General features: G+C 39.3%; 1 protein-coding gene across 5 annotated transcripts in view; it reads right to left on the reverse strand.

Annotated features, from left to right (window-relative positions):
* PRG4 (proteoglycan 4) overlaps window positions 1-23,671 on the reverse strand; it is a 103,398-nt gene that overhangs the window by 17,914 nt on the left and 61,813 nt on the right. For 4 of the 5 annotated variants that reach the window (XM_056523645.1, XM_056523644.1, XM_056523643.1 and 1 more), the window contains 6 exons: window positions 21,386-21,475; window positions 14,038-14,139; window positions 12,803-12,904; window positions 10,701-10,829; window positions 2,417-10,540; window positions 1,505-2,284 (listed from right to left, as the gene is read on the reverse strand). In XM_056523645.1, coding sequence (XP_056379620.1) covers window positions 1,505-2,284; window positions 2,417-10,540; window positions 10,701-10,829; window positions 12,803-12,904; window positions 14,038-14,139; window positions 21,386-21,475 — 9,327 coding nt within the window. The remainder of the gene's footprint in view (window positions 1-1,504; window positions 2,285-2,416; window positions 10,541-10,700; window positions 10,830-12,802; window positions 12,905-14,037; window positions 14,140-21,385; window positions 21,476-23,671) is intronic. The other variant, XM_056523641.1, reaches the window with a different exon arrangement.

The following is a 23,671-nucleotide window of genomic DNA, read 5'->3' on the forward strand; positions in this document are numbered from 1 at the left end:
AGAGAGCATTCCAAAAAGAAAAGAATTTCCTCTGTAGTATTCAGCAGCTAATAAGTACAGGGAGGATTAAGATTTTTTAATAGAAGTAATTTACAAATATGTTTAACTTTCTGCCACCAGTTGATTTAAAAGAAGAAAGGTTTTCACCGGAGTACCCCTTTAATGTTGTAATATTTTTCAATATTTGTTTTATCATTTACATAGACCGAGAAAGACTGTCCATAAACCCATATTGATTTAAGTCTTCAGGAAAGTGGAGAGAGGGGCTACAGGCTGAGCCATCATAGACCATCTGAAGGAATGAGCCCAGAATAGCATTGGACAGCCTGCATTATAGGGTATATAAATGTGAAAGTGTAGAAGATGATTTTTTTTTTTTTAATTAAAGCCAATTGCAAACCTGTATAATTTGTAAATGTACGCTAAATGCAATGCATTAATAATTGGGTTTGAAAGTATCCACAACTGTTAACTTTTCCCTCTTAAATCTAAATCCAATATAGCATTAAGGCAGAGTTTCCACATGGCAGTTTTTAAGCCAAAGCCAGAAGTGGATCCAGCAGGAAGATGCATAAGTCCTACCTTTATATTTCTATTCCTGTTGAATCCACTCCTGGCTTTGGCTCAAAAAACTGCAGTCTCTTTTATCCAAGAAACTGCCAAGATAAAATCCAGCCATAAATGTAAAAGAGGTTTCTGGAACTTTTCAGATGCTTCGGATTCTGTCTTAATTTGTGCTCAGCAATTGGAATACACAGTTATGGTGGCTGTTACCAGTTTTCTGATGGTTTATGAATGTCTAACACCATGGGTCCACCAGTAACCATGTAAACAGAGATGTTTTTGCAGTATAGACACTGAACTGGAGCAGAAGGGTACATAATGAAGAACTAGGCATGCTTTTGGTACATTAATACATTACAATTTTTCACACGGCCTAGCCATCAAGTGGGAGAAAGGAAAACATCTGTTGGTGCAGCTTGATAACCTTACAGAAGGCTTTAGCTGTGAGGTGTAAAATATGCTTTGTCTGTGGACCAGCGTCTTTTTCAAGACTTAAAAAGAATGCTAATCAAATTTTCAAAGAGGCATCGTATGTGTTACAAGGAAGCATTCTGCATCATCTCTTTGGCAGCAGATGTCTACCACCGTGTTTGGGTCCACAAGCAGCACCAACAAAAGTTTTCCTGGTCATTTGAGTCTGAGATTAAAAGCTGTCAGTTCCTGTCTTCAAATATAACAAAACGTAAATGAGATCAGTTGGGTTTGCTGGTACCTGTTTTTAAAAAGTTCTTACATAGTTAGTACGGTTGAAAAAAGACCCATGTCTATCAAGTTCAACCAAAGAGGAAGGGGTATGGGTATCAACAGAATCCATGATGCATTTGTCAACAAAGTCTTACACAAGATGGACATTTCCGTATCACCAAATATAATACAGTTATAGAGTGAAAATATTTTGAAATAGTTAAACTATGGAAAAGAATAATGAGAGTGAACTTACCATTTGCGCTTTTGATTGTATTAAATAGCAGTTGCCATTTTGATGGCCTATGTATAGTGTAGGTATGCACTCCTGTTATATTTGGCATTGGGTAACCATTCATCCTCCGATTTATTTCTTCCACAATCTGAATAATTCTTGCTCCTGGTTGTGGATTCCCGTTGGGTATCACATATGGGATGCTGGTGGGAATGTTCCTATCATCTGCATTAGGCTGCTTTACGTCTGGAGAGGGTGTACTTACAAGTGGATATTGTTGCTGCATCTCTGTACATATCTGGATGATATTTTTGAGGTCGTAATCTGATATTCTCAATTTGATTGCTTCATCTTTAAGCAAGTCACAAACATGATATGGGTTAGTTGTAGGTTTGTTGGTTTTAGTATCTTCCATGTCTTCAGGTTCCATTGGCCTGCTTGTAGTATAACCTCTAGGCTTTGGTGTTTTTGTTGGGCGTGCAGTCTTGGTGGAGGTCTCAATGTCATCTTTACCTGTAGGTTTAGTTGTTGTCTTTATCGCAACTCTTTTGGTTGGAGTTGGTCTTGGTTTTCTAGGTCTCATTGTAGTAAACTCAGGCTCCTCTTCAGGTATTTGTGTTGTCTGATAAACAGGTTGCTCAGTTGTTATTTTTTCCTTTGCTTCAGCACTTGGCCCTTTAGTGGTGATTTTTGGTAAAGTAGTCTGATCTGAAATCCTTGTGGTTGTTTCTGTTATGACTGTAATTTCCTTTTGGGTTGTAATTTCCTTTGTTTGTGCTTGTTCACTTTTCTGAGTAGTAGCTGCAGTAGAGAAAGGCATCGTATTAGTATTTGCCATGAAATGGCCAGCGCTTTGGTCAAGTGGGTTATCGGTAAACTCTGAAGGGACATTTTGCCATGTGCCAGTCGCTTTATAAGAAGTGAAATATTTACCGTTATCAGTGATCGGAAGTGATTGTTTTGTTGGATCCACTGGATTGGTACTATAGGACGGGGAATTGGTTGTTTCCTGTGAGACTGTTGTAGGGGATTTACCACTAGAATCTGTTGTGCTTTGATCTTGAGGAGTTTTCAAAGTGCTCACTGTAAAATTAAAAGAAGGTTTGTGTAAATTCAGATATGTGGTGCTTGTATCTATTTCACTTGTGTGCTTAGTATTTGTAACAATAGTCTCAATTATTGAGGCTGTATTTATAGGCACATTTTGTGCAGTACTACCATCTAAATCTTGCCTACCTATACTGCTTTCCTCATAGTCTTGTATTTCACTTGTGGTATGAGGAAGCGTTGAATGTGTATGTAAACCCTGTGATATAGTGGTACCCATATTAGACAAAGGCTTGTCACTAGAAGGATCTGCAGTTCCTCCAGTTGCATAAAGTTTGTCTAACAATTTAAAAGATGTGGAAAGCGGTGTATCATTCTTGGTTGGGGCTATGGTGGATTTTGCCATGTCTACGATTGTATAAGTGGAGTCAATAGCTATTTCTCCTTGGTTGCTGAGCTGTGTTGTCATAGGATTGGTTTTATCACTTATTGAAACTTCTGCATTTCTGGTCACAGAATCTGACTGGTCAGCAGTTGAATCTCTATCCAACATGGTAGTAAAGCCATCAGCACCCTCAGTAGTAACAATGGCTTCTTCTGCAACTATTGTGGAGATGCTAGTTTGCAGCTGGTCTGCTGTGGTCTCCCCTGTAACCAACCCATACTTGAGAGTATTTTCCTTTGACACAAATGGATGGTTGCTTGTTTCTGACAACGACATTCTTGAAACTGGGCTTGTTTCTTGAGTGTCTTGGGTGCTAAGCAACATAGGAGCTTCAGTAATTGTTGACATCTGTTCTTTACTTAATGGCAATTCTTCAGTACCTACTGCTACTGTGCTAGGTCCAACAGGGGTTATCATAGGTTCCTCACTGGACCCAATGGATAAAGTAGGATTAATAGTCCTTGCTGTCTCTCCCGTTGATCCACTAACCGTGGGGACATTGGATAATGGCTGGTCACTGATATCTGTAGATGTACTCTCAGACTGCTCTTTACTGACCTGACCCAGAGTGTGTGGCCCTTGTGTCGTGTGTAGTGTTCCAGCCACTGAAGGTGTTGGATTATCAAGTGAAGAAGAACTGAACATGCTACTCGTGTCTGTTTCTGTAGGGGCTAAAGTTGTTGAAGATTGCGTACTGTCAGTAGATGTACTCGTCTGGTCTTCGGTGGGTGTTACCGTGGACATTGATGTCTCTACAGAAGAGACGTCTACTGTTTCTCTGGACACTACACTAGATGTGACTCTATCAACTGCTGTTACACTAGAAAATGTTTCTTCTAGAGGTTCAGTATTTGTTTCTTTAAACAATGAATCTGTAGGTGACACATCTGTCGTTTGGGATTCTGGGGCATCCGATGGTGTTGGTTTGTCTGATGTAGCAAAATGAAATAGACTATCTGTAATTCCTGTTAAGGGTATAATTGTTGGGTCTTTTATAGTTTGTACATTTATTGTTTGTTTCTCATTGGGATCTTTTGAAGTATCATAATCCGTGTCACCGGTAGGTGATACTGTATGACTATCGGATTCTGGTTTAGACACTGTTGATAAAATATCTGTCTGTATGTCATTGGGCAAGGAAGTAGGGTGCATAGAGCTACCATGAGGGTGCTCTGTAGCATCTGACACCAACAGGGATTGCATGGTGGTGCTGGCTATGCTTTCCAGCTCCATTGTAACATGTGGGGTTTGATCTGGCATTTGGGAGGTGTCATCTATTCCTTCTGTCTGTATTTCATTTGTCGTTTTGGTTTCTAAAACAGAAACTTCTGTGTCAGATATTGTGCTATAAATATCTTTAGTGTTTATTGTAGCTGTAGTAGGAGTTAGTGCTTGCTCACTAGAAGATGAATGAGGACTACTATCACTTGATGTTGTCGTGCCTTTCTTTACTTCCATATTTTCCTCAGTTGTGGCTAATTCTATTGAGGTTATTTTTGTGGGGAGCAAAGTTGACTGTATATCATCTGCGTTTTGTGGTTTAGTGATATCTGTGGTCTGTAAAGTAATTGTTTGTTCTGCATTAGATGTTACTGTATTGTCTTTAAATGTATCTGTAGGATCACTTGATGTTGCTGTGGTGACTTTTTCTTCTATATTTTCAGCAGTTGATGCTAATTCTACTGTAGTTATTTTAGTTGTAATTAGAGTTGACTGTATATCATCTGTGCTTTGTGGTTTAGTGATGTCTGTGGTTGGCATTGTTATTGCTTGTGCTGTGTTAGATGTTATTATATTGTCTTTTGATGTATCTGTAGGATCACTTGATGTTGCGGTGCCTGTTTCTGTATTTTCATCAGTTGTCGCTGATTCTATTGCAGTTGTATCACTGTCTGATCTATCATCTGTGCTTTGTGGTATAGTGATGTCTGTGGTTGGCAATGTAATTGCTTGCGCTGTGTTAGATGTTATTATATCGTCTGTAGATGTATCTGTGGGATCACTTGATATTGCCGTGGTGCCTGTTTCTGAATTTTCAGCAGTTGATGCTAATTCTAATGAAGTTATTTTAGTTGGGAGTAAAGTTGACTGTATATCATCTGTGCCTTGGGGTTTAGTGATGTCTGTGGTCTGTAATGTAATTGTTTGTTGTGCATTAGATGTATCTGTAGGATCACTTGATATTGCTGTGCTACCTTTTCCTTCCATGTTTTCAGCAGTTGAAACTAATTCTATTGTAGTTATTTTAGTGGGGATTATAGTTGTCTGTATATCATCTGTGCTTTGTGATTTAGCTATGTCTGTAGTTGGCAATGTAATTGTTTGCTCTGTATTAGATGTTATTATATTGTCTTTTGATGTATCTGTAGGATCACTTGATGTTGTTGCGATGCCTGTTTCTATATTTTCAGCAGTTGTCGCTGATTCTAAGTCAGCTGTTTTACTGTCTGGTACAGTTGACTGTATTTCATTGTCTTGTTGTTTAGTGATGTCTGTGGCTGGCAATGTAATTGTTTGTGCTGTATTAGATGTTATTGTGTCGTCTTTGGATGTATCTGTAGGATCACTTGATGTTGTTGCGATGCCTGTTTCTATATTTTCAGCAGTTGTCGCTGATTCTATGGCAGCTGTTTTACTGTCTGGTACAGTTGACTGTATATCATTGTCTTGTTGTTTAGTGATGTCTGTGGCTGGCAATGTAATTGTTTGCTCTGTATTAGATGTTATTGTGTCGTCTTTGGATGTATCTGTAGGATCACTTGATGTTGTTGCGATGCCTGTTTCTATATTTTCAGCAGTTGTCGCTGATTCTATGGCAGCTGTTTTACTGTCTGGTACAGTTGACTGTATATCATTGTCTTGTTGTTTAGTGATGTCTGTGGCTGGCAATGTAATTGTTTGTGCTGTATTAGATGTTATTGTGTCGTCTTTGGATGTATCTGTAGAATCACTTGGTGTTGTGGTCCCTTTTCCTTCTGTATTTTCATCAGTTGACACTAATTCTATTGTAGTTATTCTAGTGGGAATTATAGTTGACTGTATATCATCTGTGGTTTGTGGTTTAGTGATGTCTGTAGTTGGCAATGTAATTGTTTGCTCTGTATTAGATGTCACTCTATCATCTTTAGATGTATCTGTAGGATCACTTGATATTTCTGTGCTGCCTTTTTCTATATTTTCAGCAGTTGTCACTAATTCTTTTGTAGTTATTTTAGTGGGGAGTAAAGTTGTCAGTATATCATCTGTGCCTTGTGGTTTAGTGACATCTGTAGTTGCCAATGTAATTGTTTGCTCTGTATTAGATGTTACTGTATTGTCTTTTGATGTATCTGTAGGATCACTTGATATTGCTGTGCTGCCTTTTTCTTCTATATTTTCAGCGGTTGTCGCTGATTCTATGGCAGCTGTTTTACTGTCTGGTACAGTTGATTGTATATCGTTTTCTTGTTGTTTAGTGATGTCTGTGGCTGGCAATGTAACTGTTTGTGCTGTATTAGATGTTATTGTGTTGTCTCTGGATGTATCTGTAGGATCACTTGATGTTGCTGTGCTACCTTTTCCTTCTTCCATGTTTTCAGCAGTTGACACTAATTCTATTGTAGTTATTTTAATGGGAATTATAGTTGACTGTATATCATCTGTGCTTTGTGGTTTAGTGCCATCTGTGGTCTGTAATGTCATTGTTTGCTCTGTATTAGATGTTACTGTATTGTCTTTAGATGTATCTGTAAGATCACTTGATGTTGCTGTGCTGCCTTTTTCTTCTATATTTTCAGCAGTTGACGCTAATTCTATTGTAGTTATTTTACTGGGGAGTAAAGTTGTCAGTATATTATCTGTGCCTTGTGGTTTAGTGATGTCTGTGGTCTGTAATATTGTTTGTTCTGTATTAGATGTTATTATATTGTCTTTAGATGTATCTGTGGGATCACTTGATGTTGTGGTGCCTTTTCCTATATTTTCATCAGTTGTTGCTAATTCTATTGTAGTTATTTTAGTGGGGAGTAAAGTTGACTGTATATCATCAGTGCTTTGTGGTTTAGTGACATCTGTGGTTGTTTGTGCTGTATTAGATCTTATTATATTGTCTTTAGATGTATCCGTAGGATCACTTGATGTTGTTGTGCTACCTTCTCTTAATTCTATATTTTTCACAGTTGTAGCTAATTCATTTGCAGTTGTTTTACTAGGGGGCAAAGTTGTCTGGTAGTCATCAGTGTTTTGTGGTATAGTGATGTCTGTGGTTTGTGATGTACTTGTTTCTGCTGTGTTAGATTTTGATGTATCTGTAGGGTCACTCGATGTTGCTGTGGTGCCTTTTTCTATATTTACATCAGATGTGGCTAATTCTGCTGTAGTTATTTTAGTTTGGATTGTAGTTGTCAGTATATCATCTGTGCCTTGTGGTTTAGTGACATCTGTAGTTGGCATTGTTATTGTTTGCTCTGTATTAGACGTTATTGTATTGTCTCTAGATGTATCTGTAGGATCGCTTGATGGTGTTGTGGTGCCTTTTTCTACTTCCATATTTTCAGAAGTCATTGCTAATTCTTTTGCAGTTGTTTCAATGGCAGGTGAAGTTGACTGGATGTCTTTGGTGACTTGTTGTCTAGTGGTGTCTGTGGTTGGCAATGTTATTGCTTGTGCTGTATTAGATGTTATTATATTGTCTTTTGATGTAACTGTAGGATCATTTGATGTTGTGATGCCTGTTTCTGTATTTTCAGCAGTTGTCGCTGATTCAATTGCAGTTGTATCACTGTCTGGTACAGTCGAGTGTATATAATTTGTGCTTTGTGGTTTAGTGATCTCTGTGGTTGACAATATAATTGCTTGTGCTGTGTTAGATGTTATTATATTGTCTGTAGATGTATCTGTAGGATTGCTTGATGTTGCTGTGGTGCCTGTTTCTAAATTTTCAGCAGTTGACGCTAATTCTATTGTAGTTATTTTAGTGGGGATTAAAGTTGTCAGTATATCATCTGTGCCTTGTGGTTTAGTAACATCTGTGGTCTGTAATGTAATTGTTTGCGCTGTATTAGATATTATTGTATTGTCTTTAGATGTATCTGTAGGATCACTTGATGGTGTTGTGGTGCCTTTTTCCATATTTTCAGAAGTCATTGCTAATTCTATTGCAGATGTTTCAATGGTAGGTGAAGTTGACTGGCTGTCTTCGGTGTCTTGTTGTCTAGTGATGTCTGTGGTTGGCAATGTAATTGTTTGTTCTGCATTAGATGTTATTGTATTGTCTTTAGCTGCATCTGTAGGATCACTTGATGTTGCTGTGGTGCCTTTTTCTATTTCTATATTTTCAGCAGTTGAAGCTGATTCAATAGCAGTTGTTTTACTAGGCAGCAAAGTTGAATTTACATCATCAGTGTTTGGTTGTTTAGTGGAATCTGTGGTCTGCATTGTATTTATTTGTTCTGTGTTAGATGTTACTCTATTGTCCTCTGATGTGGGATCACTTCTCTCTACTGAAGGAGACTTATTGGTCTCCACTGTTGACAGCTGATCTTCTTCTACAGTTGAGGGCATAGAAGTTGTTGGCTTTTCAGTAAATTGTACATCTGCAGCTTCAGACAAAGTCTCTGTTGTTATGGTGGGTGTTGGTTGGTCTGCTGTTGACTTTAAAGCTTCCCCTATTTCTACACTCGTAGGAACAGGTGATTTATCTTGTGTGGGTAACTTTTCTGTGCTTGTTGTGCCAATTGATGGAGTCCCTTCTTGTAGATATGTGGTCTTATATATGGACTCTGTAGGTTTTGCATCTGGTGAAACGGTGACATCTATAGACACGGTGATGTCTGGGGAATGTGTACTAGTTTCTTCTATGTTTATAGCTTCTTCCTTTGGTGTTTCTTGTGTAATAAAGTCCTTTGGAAGTGGAGTGCTGTGTATCTGAGCTGTGCTCTTTTCATCTTCAGTGACCATTGCTGGGGAACTAAATTGTATTGTCTTTTCAGTAATAGAATCTACATTATTTATACTGGTTAAAATGGCAGTCCTGTCTGTAGTAGACTCTATCACTTTCATGGTGGTGGTGAAAAGAGTTCCTACTTGACTTGTAACATCTTCTGTCAAAGGTTTATTTTCTATTGTCGTGCTTGCAGATGTTTCACTTGTTAACCTACTCTCTCTTGTATCTTCGGTGCTATGCATGCTCGAGCTTGTTTTAGCCACTGTTGGACCTATGCTTTTAATATCTGTTCCTATAGTTTGACCTGTACTTTGTTTTGGTGTGGTTTGCATGGATGTTATATCAAATGGTGTTTGTTTTTCCTTTAACGTCTCAAATGTTGAAAGTATTTTCTTCTCTGTTGGTAGGTGCATCGCCTCAGATGTCAATCTAGATTGCTCTGAGCTTGTTTCGGACTTTCTGAGGCTTTCAGCTGTTGTCCCAGCTGTGGATTGTACGGTTGGTTTCCCAGTTGGAAATGTTTCTATGGTATCCATTGTGTCTGGCGGGATTGTCTTTTCATCCCTAGGGGTATTTTTGTCTATTTCAGTTTTTGAGTCTTGACTTGGCTCTGTTGGTACCAATGTGCTTAACATTTTATTTGCATTGTTTTCTGTAGGAATTATGCTGTTCTTTGATTCTGTGCATGTTGGGCAGGGATCGGTGCATGTTGGGCAGAGATCTGTTGTAACAGTAGAATGAGCTGGTGGAGGGGATGATTTATTTTCTTCAGTAGAATGTATTGTCGGCAATGTTACTAAATTTTCTGTCAGCGATGATGTGGCCTCTAGACTGACCACTCTTGGTTCTAATGTTCTACTATCTTCTGGTGTTGCTCTTATAGATTCTGTACTGCTTTCAACAATTGTGGAAGTTCTTGCTGTTGATTCTGCAGTTATGTCTTTACTTATAGGATATGGTGATGTTTCCTTGTTTATTTCATCATGCGTCTCATCATTTAATAAAATGTCTGTATTTGATGTGCTTTCTATACCATATTTACCATCAATTGTTTCTGTTGTAGCAATCTTCGTCAAAATCGGTGGGCTTGTAGCACTGGTTCTGGTATTAATCTTGGATCCTTCATCTTGGGATGGAATTGTGGTTACATCATTTATGTTTCCAGCTACTGTACTATGTGTTACAATATCTGATGCTTCCATCTCATTCATTGCAGTTGTGTGTTTAGTATCCTTACTTTGTGGCGTATCTGTTGATGTGCTTTTTGCTGTGGTTATATCCTCTGTTGTTGGGCTTTGAGTGGAGGCTTTCATCACATTTGTAGTTTTCTCAGGTTCTTCTTTAGTTGGCAGAATACTGGCTGTAGTAGGCTTTGCCTTGTCTGAGGTTACATCAGGGTTTCCTGTTGGTGACGTTGTTGCATTTATTGTCTCTTTAGTCGAATTTGTTTCTGCTGTAGTCGGTGATGCTGCAGTTGTTGAGTTGACCATCAAAGTCCTCGTTGGTGTCGTTGTTGGTAAAAAGTCCATTCCGCTGCCGTTGTCTCCAGAGCCTTCATCTGGAAATGTGGGTTCAGGGGTTAAAGGTGAATCTTTGTCTTTTCTTTTCTTTGGAGGCATCAATGGATCTTCTGGAGGATCTTCTTCTCGAATAGAAAGAAAACATGTTGTTATGGTATGGATTTCGATTTTCTTGTTAAACAAATAAATTTCATATGCTTTATTAATTGTACAGTGTTCTATTGAAACCATATTAACAGTTAGTTTTCATTATTTAAATATATTTTAGTCTTTATAACTTACCGGGGAACTTCTTTTTTTTGTCTAAAAGGTTTTTCTTATTTTTGCCTGTTAACCTTCTGGAAGTGGATTTACTTCTGGAATGTGAGGATGATGACTGGGAAGAACTTTGGAACTCACTCTCTACAGTTTCTAAAATGAGCGGTTAAATTAAATGTATTAACAAACTAGAATATTTATTGTATGTATTTTATATATTGCAACAAACACACCACAATTTAAGCCTATGTTTACATATCCATATTATGTACATTTATTTTTTTTTCCACCTCTGAATTGCACTGAATTCAATAAAATATCGCCTGGCAGTAAACAGGTAGTTACATTTTTTGGTAGGGATAAGTATCTGATCCCAGGGGGTCCAATCAATGGGACCCCCCCCCCCCCCTTAACTGGATCTAGCTCTCTAAGAAGAACATGTACTACAGATGGCACATGCTCAATTAATTACAATGGGACTGCTGGAGATGCCAGAGTACAGCACTCTAGTCTCTTCCTGCTACAATAGAGAATGAATGGAGTGTATGCCGTAAGCAGTAGTGTTGCTCGCGAATATTCGCAATTCGAATATTATTCGCGAATATCGCATATTCGCGAATTCGCGAATTTCGCGAATATAGCGCTATATATTCGTAATTACGAATTTTCATTTATTTTTTTTATTTATTTATTTTTTTTCTTCACAGTACACATCACAGTGATCACCCCTCTCTGCTTCCAGCTTGTGTGGTGTAAAGAAGGCTGTAATACTACTGTGTGAGACTGGCGTGCGAAAATTCGCATATGCGAAAATTAGTATATGCTAATTTTCGCATATGCGAATGTTCGAGTATGCGAATTTCCTATATGCTAATTTTCACATGTTAATTTTCGCATACACGAAATTTCGCATATGCGAAAATAAAACGAGAATATAACGAATATGCGAATATTCGCGAATATATGACGAATATTCGACCATATATTCGCGAATATTCGCGAATTCGAATATGGCATATGCCGCTCAACACTAGTAAGCAGCACATGCTCCTCTCAAAAAGCCAGATCCTGTTCAGGATGTCATGAGGCATCCCAGTGTTCGGACCCTCCCCCAACGATATAATACTTAGTTGATTTTAACCTTTAAAAATTGCAAGCCAACTTTTCACAAAATGTTTCATAAAACACATGAAAGATGCCTGAAAAAGTGCAGACAAAAATCTTTAAAATAAAAAACATGCATTAAAACACTTCAAAAAGCAACACAAAAATGCTTGAAACTTTAAGGCTCAGTTTACTCATAAGACAAGTGTATTTTTAAGCCTCAAAATACACTGTGTGAACATTGCCTTACAAGTAAATTCACGTAAATTATAATGTTAAAGATAAGCATCTAACAAACAAGGTGCTCACCTTGTTGTTTCTGCCTCCTTTCTTCCACTGACAACCTCCATTATAGACATATAAATAGTGCTGCTTCTTTATTTGAAAAACACATTTATGGAGAGTAACCTTGAATGCATTGTGTTAAAGTTGTACTCAGGAGGGGTAAAAATTCTATTCAACTGGTGCCAGAAAGTTAAATAGATTAGTAAATTGCTTTTATTAATCTTAATCCTTACAGTACTTATCAGCTGCTAATTTATCCAGAGGAAGTTGTGTAGTTTTTTCCAGTCTGACCACAGTGCTCTCTGCTGACACCTCTGTCCAGGTCAGGAACTGTCCAGAGCAGGAGCAAATCCCCATAGCAAACCTCTCCTGCTCTGGACAGTTCCTTAAATAGACAGAGGTGGCAGCAGACAGCACTGTGGTCAGACTGGAAAGAACTACACAACTTCCTTTGGAGCATACAGCATCTGATAAGTTCTGGAAGGATTAAGATTTTTTAATAGAAGTTATATACAAATCTGTGTAACTTTCTGCCACCAGTTGATTTGAAATTTTTCCCCTTAAATATATCCCTTTAAATAGGAGGACGCAAAACAGTAAATGTATTGTAGGGTCCTCTAATAGAGGCAAGTACAACATCTGAGGCTCCAATAATGTAGTAGGTTGACCACCACAGTTTGGAAAATACCTAATCTGATATATATACTCTTTCCTTTTTATTTACTCTTATGACTTACCTTGTCTTTCTTCCTCAGAGTCAACCTTCTTTTTTATTTTTGAAATTGCTTTTGTATTTGGCTTCCTTTTAGGGTTCTTTCCTTTCCCAGGTTTTGAAGGTTCTGGTGAAAAAAAAGTGGCGCGTCAATACAGTTTCGCTTTCATGATCTCAAATCGAAGTGTTAACAGTAACGCTGGGCATTAATTCCACTAAGGCTATGTTCATACGGCAGAAATTCTGTGACTCTGCACAAATTCCCAAAGCTTGCTGCAGAATTTTATGCAGTTTTGCAGAATGGGAGTGGAATTTGAGCGTAATTTCGGCATAATTTCTGTGTGCTCAAAACACAGAATTCTGTCAGAATTCAAAGCCCCAATTGACTTCTGCCCGGAATTCTGCAAAATGTTAAGACATGTCCAATGTTTGTGCAGAATCCAGAAATTCTGCCATGTGAATGGGACAGTGGAATCCACATTCAGATACAAGATGCAGTAAATTTAGCAGAATTTCCTAGCTGAATTTTTCTACCAGATTCCGTTAGGAAATTACATAGCCTAAAAGAGTTTCCTGATCCTATAAAGCAGTCGTCTCCAAACTGTGGTCAACGAGATGTTGCAAAAACTACAAATCTCAGCATGCCTGGACAGCCGAAGGCTGTCCTGGCATTCTGGGAGTTGTAGTTTTGCCACAGCTAGATGTCTACAGTTTGGAGACCACTGCTTTATAAAATTAGGAAACCATTTAAAGGGGTATTCCAGGAAAAAAACTTTTTTTTATATATATCAACTGGCTCCAGAGAGTTAAACAGATTTGTAAATTACTTCTATTAAAATTTTTTAATCCTTTCAGTACTTATGAGTTGCTGAAGTTGAGTTGTTCTTTGCTCTCTGATGACACCTGTCTCGGGAACTGTCCAGAGTAGAAGTAAATCCCCATAGCAAACCTCTTCTACTGTGCAGTTCCCGAGACAAGCAGAGATGTCAGCAGAGAGCACTGTTGCCAGATAGAAAACAACAACTCAACTTCAGCTGCTGAGAATTATTGGAAGGAGTAAGATTTTTTAATAGAAGTAATTTACAAATCTGTTTAACTTTCTGGAGCCAGTTGATTATATATATATATATATATATATATATATATATATATATATATATATATATAGTTTTATCCTGGAATACCCCTTTAAGTGCAATCCTTGCCTAACATTACTGTCAGCACCTGGCCACCATGTTTGTTCATGAATGCTTTTCATACCATCATCTTCATCTGTAGGCCTGTCCTTTTTCCTATTTGGACTGTTGGGATTCGGCTTCTTTTTCCCTTTGTCTGAAGGTGATGGGTCCTCGGGAGCATCATCTTAAAAAAAAATTTAAATTAATCAAATAATAATAATAATATATAACTGTGAAAAGCTTCAATTATCTAGCTCCAGTTATGTATATATGGTCTTCAGTTCTGAATTAGTTTCTATAATCATGTAGTCATGTGGTCGCTTTCCATCCATTTACATCGTATTGATCTAGTCTATATCTTTAATACTTTTGTATCTGTGTATGTTTAAAAAAAAAGGCAAATCATGTGTACAATACATCACATAGGTATCAATTTGTCCTTTTAAACATATATAGATCTAAATGTATTGAAGGTATAGAGTAGATCAATGTACATAAAGATTAGAATAAAAAGTGATACAGTGTTCCCACACACCTCCGGCTAGTCTGAACTATGTTGTATTCATTTTGTCTGATGATTTATGTTATTGTTATGTGTAATACTGTACCATAAGCATCTGCCCATCTCTGTAGGCTACCATATTGCCTCAAGAGCCATCTTGAATCAGTAAACTAGCTCAAGAATAAAATTTCCTTTCCTGATCGTCCTACCCAAGCAAAATATAAAGCTTGTGCTGCCTACGGACTCCAGGAAATAACTATTTTGATAAGTACAGCAGCAAAAGCTTCTTATCGTGCTTCCCACAGACTCCAGGAAATGAAAATTTCTGAAAGTAATTTTTTTGGTAATATAACTACTGTTTTTCACTTTTTTTTCTTGCAGGCTGAACTTTAGGGTAAGTTCATACATAGCATATGGGCAGCAGATTTTCCATCCAGATTTGTGCATAGAAAATCAGTATCAGAATAAAGTAGCAGCAAAAGGGGATGAGATTTCAACAAAACCAGAATTTTTTTCTTATCCGGGATTTCACCTGAAGTCTAGAGAGTCAACTCATATTGATTGGTTGCAGATTTGTTGCAGATATTTTCCCAGAGTCTTTAATGGGTAAGTCAAAATATGCAAAAAAATATTTAGATTTTAACAATTTATTTTTCCTTAGGAAATCTAACCAAAATTTGCAAGATTTTCTGCAGATTTTCCTTCGGTAGATTTCCTTGCAGATTTCTGCGGATTTGCTGAAAACTTTTTCCACATCAAATTCGCTACAGGGGAACTTACTCTTAGGAGGCTTTCCTGTATCGTCATGATTATCGCCTTCCTTTCCTATGGGGGATTTGGGTTTTCCTGGGTTATTGTCATCATCGGGGTCTCTTTGATTTGGTGCTGGAAACAAATTTACATTCATATGTGCAGAATAGATATAGGCGTAAGGCTAGGTTCCCCATTTCTGCCCCTGGGGCATGAATATGTTGGGAAACTGTCAAAATTAAATATCTGGTGCGGAAATTCTGTGGTGTGCAGGGTGCAGCAGAATCCTATTAAAAACAATGGGAGTCTGCTGCAACAGAATTTCTGCACCAGATTCAGCTAGGAAATTGTGCCATGTAAACAAGGCCCAGGTCTGTAGCGAGTCAATTTATGTTGGTCAATTTGGAGATATTCTCCTTTAAATGAAGTCAATACCTGCAGTAAAACCAGAAGATTTTAATAATTTTTATTTTCTTAGGAAATCCAACCAAAATTTGCAAGATTTTCTGCTGATTTTTCTTCAGTGGATTTCCCTGCAAATTTGCTAAGGAAAATTTCCACAGCAAATTTACTTCAGGTGAACTTACTCTTAGGAGGCTTTCCTGTACTGTCAGGATCATCGCCTTCCCTTCCTTTGGGGGATTTTGGTTTTCTTGGTCCACCGTCATCATTGGGGTCTCTTTGATTTGGTGCTGAAAACACATTTAAATTTAAATGTGCAGAATAGATAAAAGTGTATATTTGTAAGGCTAGGGTCACCATTTGTGTCTTGGAGGATATGTTGGGAAACTGTAAAAAAAAACATGCCAATGTATCCATGACCGGGCAGGCATGGGCCCCAACTATCTCAATGGCCTAAGTGTATTCAGCTAGAGACTAAATTCGGGTCATTTTCCAATGATTTACATGTCTTGGCGACGCTTCTCCGCCCGAACCAAAACATTTATGCTCAGAAAATGTCTCAAACATAATCACCTCGGGGGAGATTTATCAAAACCTGTCCAGAGGAAAAGTTGCTGAGTTGCCCATAGCAATCTATCATATGACTAAGAGCGCTTACAGTGCTTGAAACGCGTTACTTGTTCCTTCCTTGTCCTATGGATTAAACCTGATTTTACCTGCATTGAGCTGGATCCGATCTCCTTCATTTTCCCAACCTATCATATCACATCTTTCCTTTTTAATAAGGCCTCTGCAAAATGAAAGAAGTAATCTGCTTGGTTGCTATGGGCAACTTTTCCTCTGGACAGGTTTTGATAAATCTCCCCCTCCTGACTACAATTGGGCCATTGAAATGAACGGAGCCTGTGCCTGTCCTGGTGAGGACACCCCTGAAGTGGACTTGAGCCTCAATGCATCAAATGGCTTCCCCAAGATCTTATTGAATTAGATAATCATTTTAAATATGTGTCCTATTATATTATGTACAGTGTAGTTATTTTGATTTACTGCCCACCTCATGTTTTTTGATTGTCTTTTTCCCTACCTTGTACCTGTGATCATAACAACTGATTGATTTTTATTTCCTTTTATCTGTATGGTCACCTCTGAGGAAGGGCTTAGCCTGACACATTGCTATATGCTGTACAAAATCATGGCAAAACAGGCTGGATTTTCTGTTCACGAGCAATAGTGACAGGGCTTATAAAAGTGGAATTCACTGAGCATACAATTCACCTGGAGTGCTGATTTATTGTTGTCTCTTTAAAGGGGTATTTTGCCCCTAGACTTCTTATCCCCTATTCAAAGGATAGTGGATAAGCTGGGGACCCCCGCGATCTCGGCTGCGGCACCCCAGACATCCGGTGCACAGAGCATGCAGGGTGGGTGCTCATGGTGTCACGCCCATGCCCCCTCAATGCAAGTCTATGGGAGGAGGCGTGGCCGTGAAGTCACGAGCCTCCAGCACTGCACCCGACGCTCTAAACGAATGCCAGGTGCAGCAGGGAGATCAGACATCTCATCAGACATCTTATCCCCTATGCTTTGGATAGGGGATAAGATGTCTAGGGATGGATTACCCCTTTAACCCTTAGGGTAGGTTCACACATAGAATATGAGCAGCAGATTTTCCATCCAGAATTTTGCATGGAAAATCCGCAGCAGAATTCAGTAGCAGTTCAGTTTGGAGATAGTCTCCGTTTAATGGGAAAATAAAAATCTCCATAAAAATCTGAAAATTCAAAGTATTTTTTTCCTATGAAATCCAAGCAAAATTTGCAGATTTTCCTCCTGTGGATTTCCCTGCAAATTTCTGCAGATTTGCTGGGAACATTTTCCACAGCAAATTCGCTTCAGGTGAACTTACTCTTAGGAGGCTTTCCTGTACCGTCAGGATCATCGCCTTCCCTTCCTTTGGGGGATTTGGGTTTTCTTGGTCTACCGTCATCATTGGGGTCTCTCTGATTTGGTGCTGAAAACACATGTACATTCATATATGCAGAATAGATACAGGTGTCTTGTTGTAAGGCTATTTATGCCTCCGAGGCATGGATATGTTTGGAATCAAAATTTTCTGAACACTTAGAGATGGTGCCAGGGGCTCATGACATCACGCTCCACCCCGTCAATGCAAATCTATGGGAGCGTGGCGACTGCCACGCCCCCTCCCATAGACTTGCATTGACGGGGTGGAGCGTGATGTCACAACATTTTGTTCCGAACACTGAGCAGCGGAGTACCCCTTTAAATATTATTTTTTGCACAAATGTACTCCTGTGTCCAGCTGATGTGGGAATGCGTGGGAGCATTTTACCCTTCTTTACACAATCCAAGGACTTTTCGCAAACGTATGACCTATTTCGCAACATAACATATTTTGGCAGCAACTTGAAAAACCGCATCCTTGTCCAGCAGGTTGTACATTGCGCAAAAATTTGTGTTAATGCTAAATTCCTCCCTATGTGTACACAGTGGCGTCTCCAGCATTCAATTTTAGGGGGGGCACATGGGGGGCCAGTGACAAAAGTGGGGGGGCAATTTTAAAACGTGTGTATGTGTATATATATATATATATATATATATATATATATATATATAAACACACAATGATTTTTTTTCCGTTTTTGCCATAGATTTTTGGGTAAATGACTGATGTCATTATAAAGTAGAATTGGTGGCGCAAAAAATAAGCCATCATATGGACTTTTAGGTGCAAAATTTAAAGAGTTATGGTTTTTAAAAGGTAAGGAGGAAAAAACAAAAGTACAAAAACGGAAAAACGCTCGGTCCTTAAGGCGTTAAAACTTTTGGACACTACCATCAACTTTGATATCGGCATCTAAAGTGTTAATGTCAGACATCAGCCTGATTGGGGATGTCTGGCATTAGCCGAGGGTTCTAGCTAATGATTTATACAACACAGTGGGAGCGGGCACTGTGCATACACATACGCCTTGTGTCCTTAGGTCTCATTTACACGGATGGATCCCCAGCATATTTTACGCTGCGGATCCCCTGACAATGCACACATCATGGCTGCTCTCGGCCTAGTTCAGAGAGCAAGAGGAGCGGCCATGATGTGTGTGAGTATACACATGAAAGTGTGTCTGCTCGTAGCGGAGGATAGCCGCCATTATGAGCAGGCACAGATAGAGGCAGCACTGTAGGGTCCATTGTCGGCGGATCCGCAGCGTAAAATACACTGTGGATCCACCCCTGAATGAGCCCTTAGGATACGCTCACACGTACAGGATCTGCTGCATATTTTCTGCAGCTGATTTTGCTACCTATTGAAGCTAATGCGTTGCAAAATCAGCTGCACAAAATATGCAGCAAAAATATGCAGCAGATCCTGTACATGTGAATGTACCCTTGAGGGGTTAATGAGGGGTTAATGTGTTCACATGTTGTCCTTCCAGAGGGGTCACTTTCCCTCCTCCAGTGTCAACAGGTCACCAACAGGTCACATTACCAGAACAATTTATGGAAAAATCACGGCAAAAATTGCGCTGTTTTACCGCGATTTACGAAAAATCGCGGTAAAAGCGCGCAATTTTTGCCGCGATTTTTCCCAAAAATTGTTGTGATAATGTGTCCTGTTGGTGACCTGTGGACACTGAAGGAGGGAAAGTGACCCCTCTGGACTGCTATCATACACATTACTCAGCCCCGGGATATACTGCTGATCAGGGGGGAGAGAGGGAGGACACGGGACATCACTCACCATCACATGATGAAGCAGTGGCTCTGCTGTGTGACCTGTCAGATCTCGGCCCGTCCTCTCCTGTGCTGGGGGCGGAGCCATCAATGTATCGGGACATCCCTATTTATTTTAAATTGGGGGGGCCCAAGGGGGGGCACGGCCTGATCTAGGGGGGGCCATGGCCCCCTCTGGCCCCCCCTAGCGACGCCACTGTGTGTACATAGGCACATGCCCATCTGCATAGGCTAACTAAACACAAAGGAACCCAGGTAAGTCTGGGACCAATTATATATATTCACATTTACCCTGAGAACCTAGGTCCAGGGCACTAAGGTCCCATTTAGAGACTTACTACCATAAAACTTAGCTTTTAATTAATTAACGTAACTAAAACCTGGTGAATTAGTAACTGTTAAAGTTAGCGCCTTTCTAATCTCTATATATGGATTGATTATTAGGACCAGCCGGTCATAGCAACATAGGAAGCAATCTAACTTCTATTAACCTATTTAGCTGGTGGGGCCTACAGGCTCTTCCACCTTCGTAATAGATGTAATTGAGTGGTACCTTTTGGCTTTTACCACCCACTATTGGTGGGGCCTACAGGCTCTTCCACCTTACAAAAGTGTGTAGAAGAGTGGTGCTGCAGGCTATTATTCCTTTCTGCTGGTGGGGCCTGCAGGCTCTTCCACCTTATGTGTCCAGATGAGTGGTACCACCGGCTATTACCAGTCCCTGCTGGTGGGGCCTACAGGCTCTTCCACCTGATCAGTAGGTATAGGTGAGTGTTGCCCAAAGGCAATTACCACTCACTACTAGTTGGGCCTAGAGGCTCTTCCACTGAGATTATCGCAATCCACTATCTTAGTATTGAAATATGTTATTAAAGGCAGATTAGACACAATAAAAAACATATTATTTGCCCCCCCTCTACAGGTATCGGTGCCACCACACCATCTTTAGGAGGAAATTGAGGCAAACCACCTACCATGTGCTCCAAACGGGTATTTATGGGATGCCACCTACTTCGTCATCATTCTGCACCCTGTAACCACTCTTCTACACACATTCATAAGGTGGAAGAGCCTATAGGCCCCACCAATAGTAGGTGGTAAAAGCCAGAAGGCACCACTCAATTACATCTATTACGAAGGTGGAAGAGCCTGTAGGCCCCACCAGCTAAATAGGTTAATAGGAGATAGATTGCTTCCTATGTTGCTATGACCGGCTGGTCCTAATAATCAATCCATATATAGAGGATAGAAAGACGCAAATTTTAACAGTTACTAATTAACCAGGTTTTAGTTACTTTAATTCATTAAAAGCTAAGTTTTATGGTAGTCAGTCTCTAAATAGGCCCTTAGTGCCCTTGACCTAGGTTCTCAGGGTTAATGTAAACATCTGCATAGGCTACATCTTGACTTGAGAGTCATCTTGAATCAGGATACCAGCTCAAAAAGTAAAATATCCTAATTACTACTGTTTTTCACCTTTTTTCCCCAGCAGTATAACTTTTAGTTCACACATAGGGGGAGATTTATCAAAACCTGTCCAGAGGAAACGTTGCCCAGTTGCCCATAGCAACCAATCAGATCGCAGGTCTCCTTAAAAATGAAAGAAGCATTCTGATTGGTTGCCATGGGCAACTGCACCATTCTTCCTCTGCACAGTTTTTGATCTCCCCCATAGTGTAATAGCAGCAGATTTTCCATTCAGCTTTGTAAATGGAAAATCTTCAGCAAAATTTCAATAAAACTGGAAATTTTCCCCCCCAAAAAATGAATTTTTTAAAGTCCAGATCTTTTAGTCTATAATGAGTCAATTTATGATGATCGGTTGCAGATTTGCTGCAGATATTTCCTATTGACTTTAATCAAGATCGGCAATAAAAGATTTAACTTTTTTTTTTCCCTTATGAAATCCAACAAAATTTGCAAGATTTTCTGCAGATTTTCTTCAATTGGATTTCCCTTCAGATTTCTGCGGATTTGCTGAGAACATTTTCCACAGCAAATTCACTACAGGTGAACTTACTCTTAGGAGGCTTTCCTCTATTGTCAGGATCAACGCCTTCCTTTTCTTTGGGGGACTTGGGTTTTCGTGGTCTACCGTCATCATCAGGGTCTGAAAACACATGTACATTCATATGTGCAGAATAGATGTGTCTATTTGTAAGGCTAGGTTCACGATTTGTGCCTCTAAAGCATGGACACGTGAAGAAAGGCCATGATCACATGGCGTAAAATATGCGGAATGTCAGCACAGAAAACAAGTACGGACTGGCGCTAGGACCGCTTTAAAATGCACGGTCTCATAGATGGCAATGCTTTTCCATGCGAAATAGAATATCATTTTATATTATAAAATTATTTATAATATAATAAATAGAATAATCTATTCTTTTTGTGGATGCCGGAATGAGGATTTCCGCAGCAGGTATCCCAGTGAAATTAATAGGACTGCTGAAACGGAATGTTCCATCGTGTGAACATACCCATACTGTCAAAATGACATACTGATGTATCCCTGATCAGGCTGGCACGAGATTCATTTCAATGGCCTGAGCGTAGTCAGCTAATGACTATGGGGGAGATCTATCAAAACCTGTGCAGAGGAAGAATGAAGCAGTTGCAACCGATCAGATTGCTTCTTTATTTTTAAGAGGCCCTTTTAAAAGTGAAAGAAGCGATCTGATTGGTTTCTATGCGCAACTGCCCCATTCCTCTGCACAGGTTTTTATATCTCCCCCAATATTAGGGTAATTCTCCCAAGCTTTGGCTTGGATTGAAAAGTGACGGAAATCATGGCTCTCCGGCCAAGCCAAAACTTGTATGATCAAAAAATGACCAGAACATGGGGAAGGTGGGGGTAACATGTAGGTGCACCAATTTTAAAGGGGTATTCCAGGAAAAAACTTTTTTTTTATATATCAACTGGTTCCAGAAAGTTAAACAGATTTGTAAATTACTTCTATTAAAAAATCTTAATCCTTTCAGTACTTATGAGCTTCTGAAGTTAAGGTTGTCCTTTTCTGTCTAAATAATCTCTGTTGACACGTGTCTCGGGAAACGCCCAGTTTAGAAGCAAATGCCCATAGCAAACCTCTTCTAAACTGGGCGGTTCCCGAGACACGTGTCAACAGAGATTACTTAGACAGAAAAGAACAACCTAAACTTCAGAAGCTCATAAGTACTGAAAGGATTAAGATTTTTTAATAGAAGTAATTTACTAATCTGTTTAACTTTCTGGAGCCAGTTGATATATATATATATATATATATATAAAAAAAAAGTTTTTTCCTGGATAACCCCTTTAATAAATGTCGCAGTGCATTTGATACATTTTGTGTAGGTACGCATTTTCTGAAATTTCAGTAACTTGTTGTGAACAATTTTGGGACTTTTTTTTATCCCGTTGTGCAAACATTTGTGACTTTTCTACACACACACACACACACACACACCACAAAGCTAAGTCTGGGCTAGTCTGCTAAAAAAAAAAAAAAAAGTGCGAATGAAAAAAAAAATTGTAAACCAAAAAGTCACAAAAAAGAGCCGTGTAGCACCAACTGTGAGACAAATAGTATGCACACAAAAACAGCTCTAAAGACAATAATAAATGCCCCCCATAGCCACTATCTGACTACGCTAGGGCCATTGAAATAAATGGGGTCCTGTCCAATCATACATGTGCCGCCATGTCATTTTGACATTTTCTGGACATATCCGTGCCTCTTTGGCACAAATCTTGTTTTAAATGAAGCCAAATGTGGAATGATATTTGAGGCTAGCCAAATACACGTTACTTAGCCAGACACAGTGACGCCCACATAACCAGGTAAGGTAATCCTGGCCTTAGTCACAAACATGATGGTTATATCATTACAGGGAATCTGTCAGCTCTGTATCATAAGGTAAAGGTAAATCCGCCGGTATCAATGTGTTGTGTTGTATTGCACAGAGATAAGAATAAAATGTGATGCAGCGTGATAGTGTCGGCCAATAGGCCCCAAAACAACTTCAATAGCTTTTGGTCAACAGTTTTTCCTCCCGACCCCACTACACATGTATACCCAAGTGTGAACATGTTTCTAATGCAGAGAATGAAGAAAGCAGTAATCCACTAGAACACAGGGCTCGTTCACACAGCCGCTGCAGTAAAGGAATCTCTGTCAGTCCATCGGAAGGACGGGTGTTTAGTGGAGAAATAAAATACTGCACATCCAAGTTTTTTTCCCCTCTGGTCCACTCCTGTAATACACCATAACACCGCTCTGCAACCACTAGTGGATCTCCTCCAAGGAGCACCTCAGTCACCCAT

This window comes from Hyla sarda, chromosome 6, assembly GCF_029499605.1.
Source record: "Hyla sarda isolate aHylSar1 chromosome 6, aHylSar1.hap1, whole genome shotgun sequence".
Lineage (NCBI taxonomy): Eukaryota > Metazoa > Chordata > Amphibia > Anura > Hylidae > Hyla > Hyla sarda.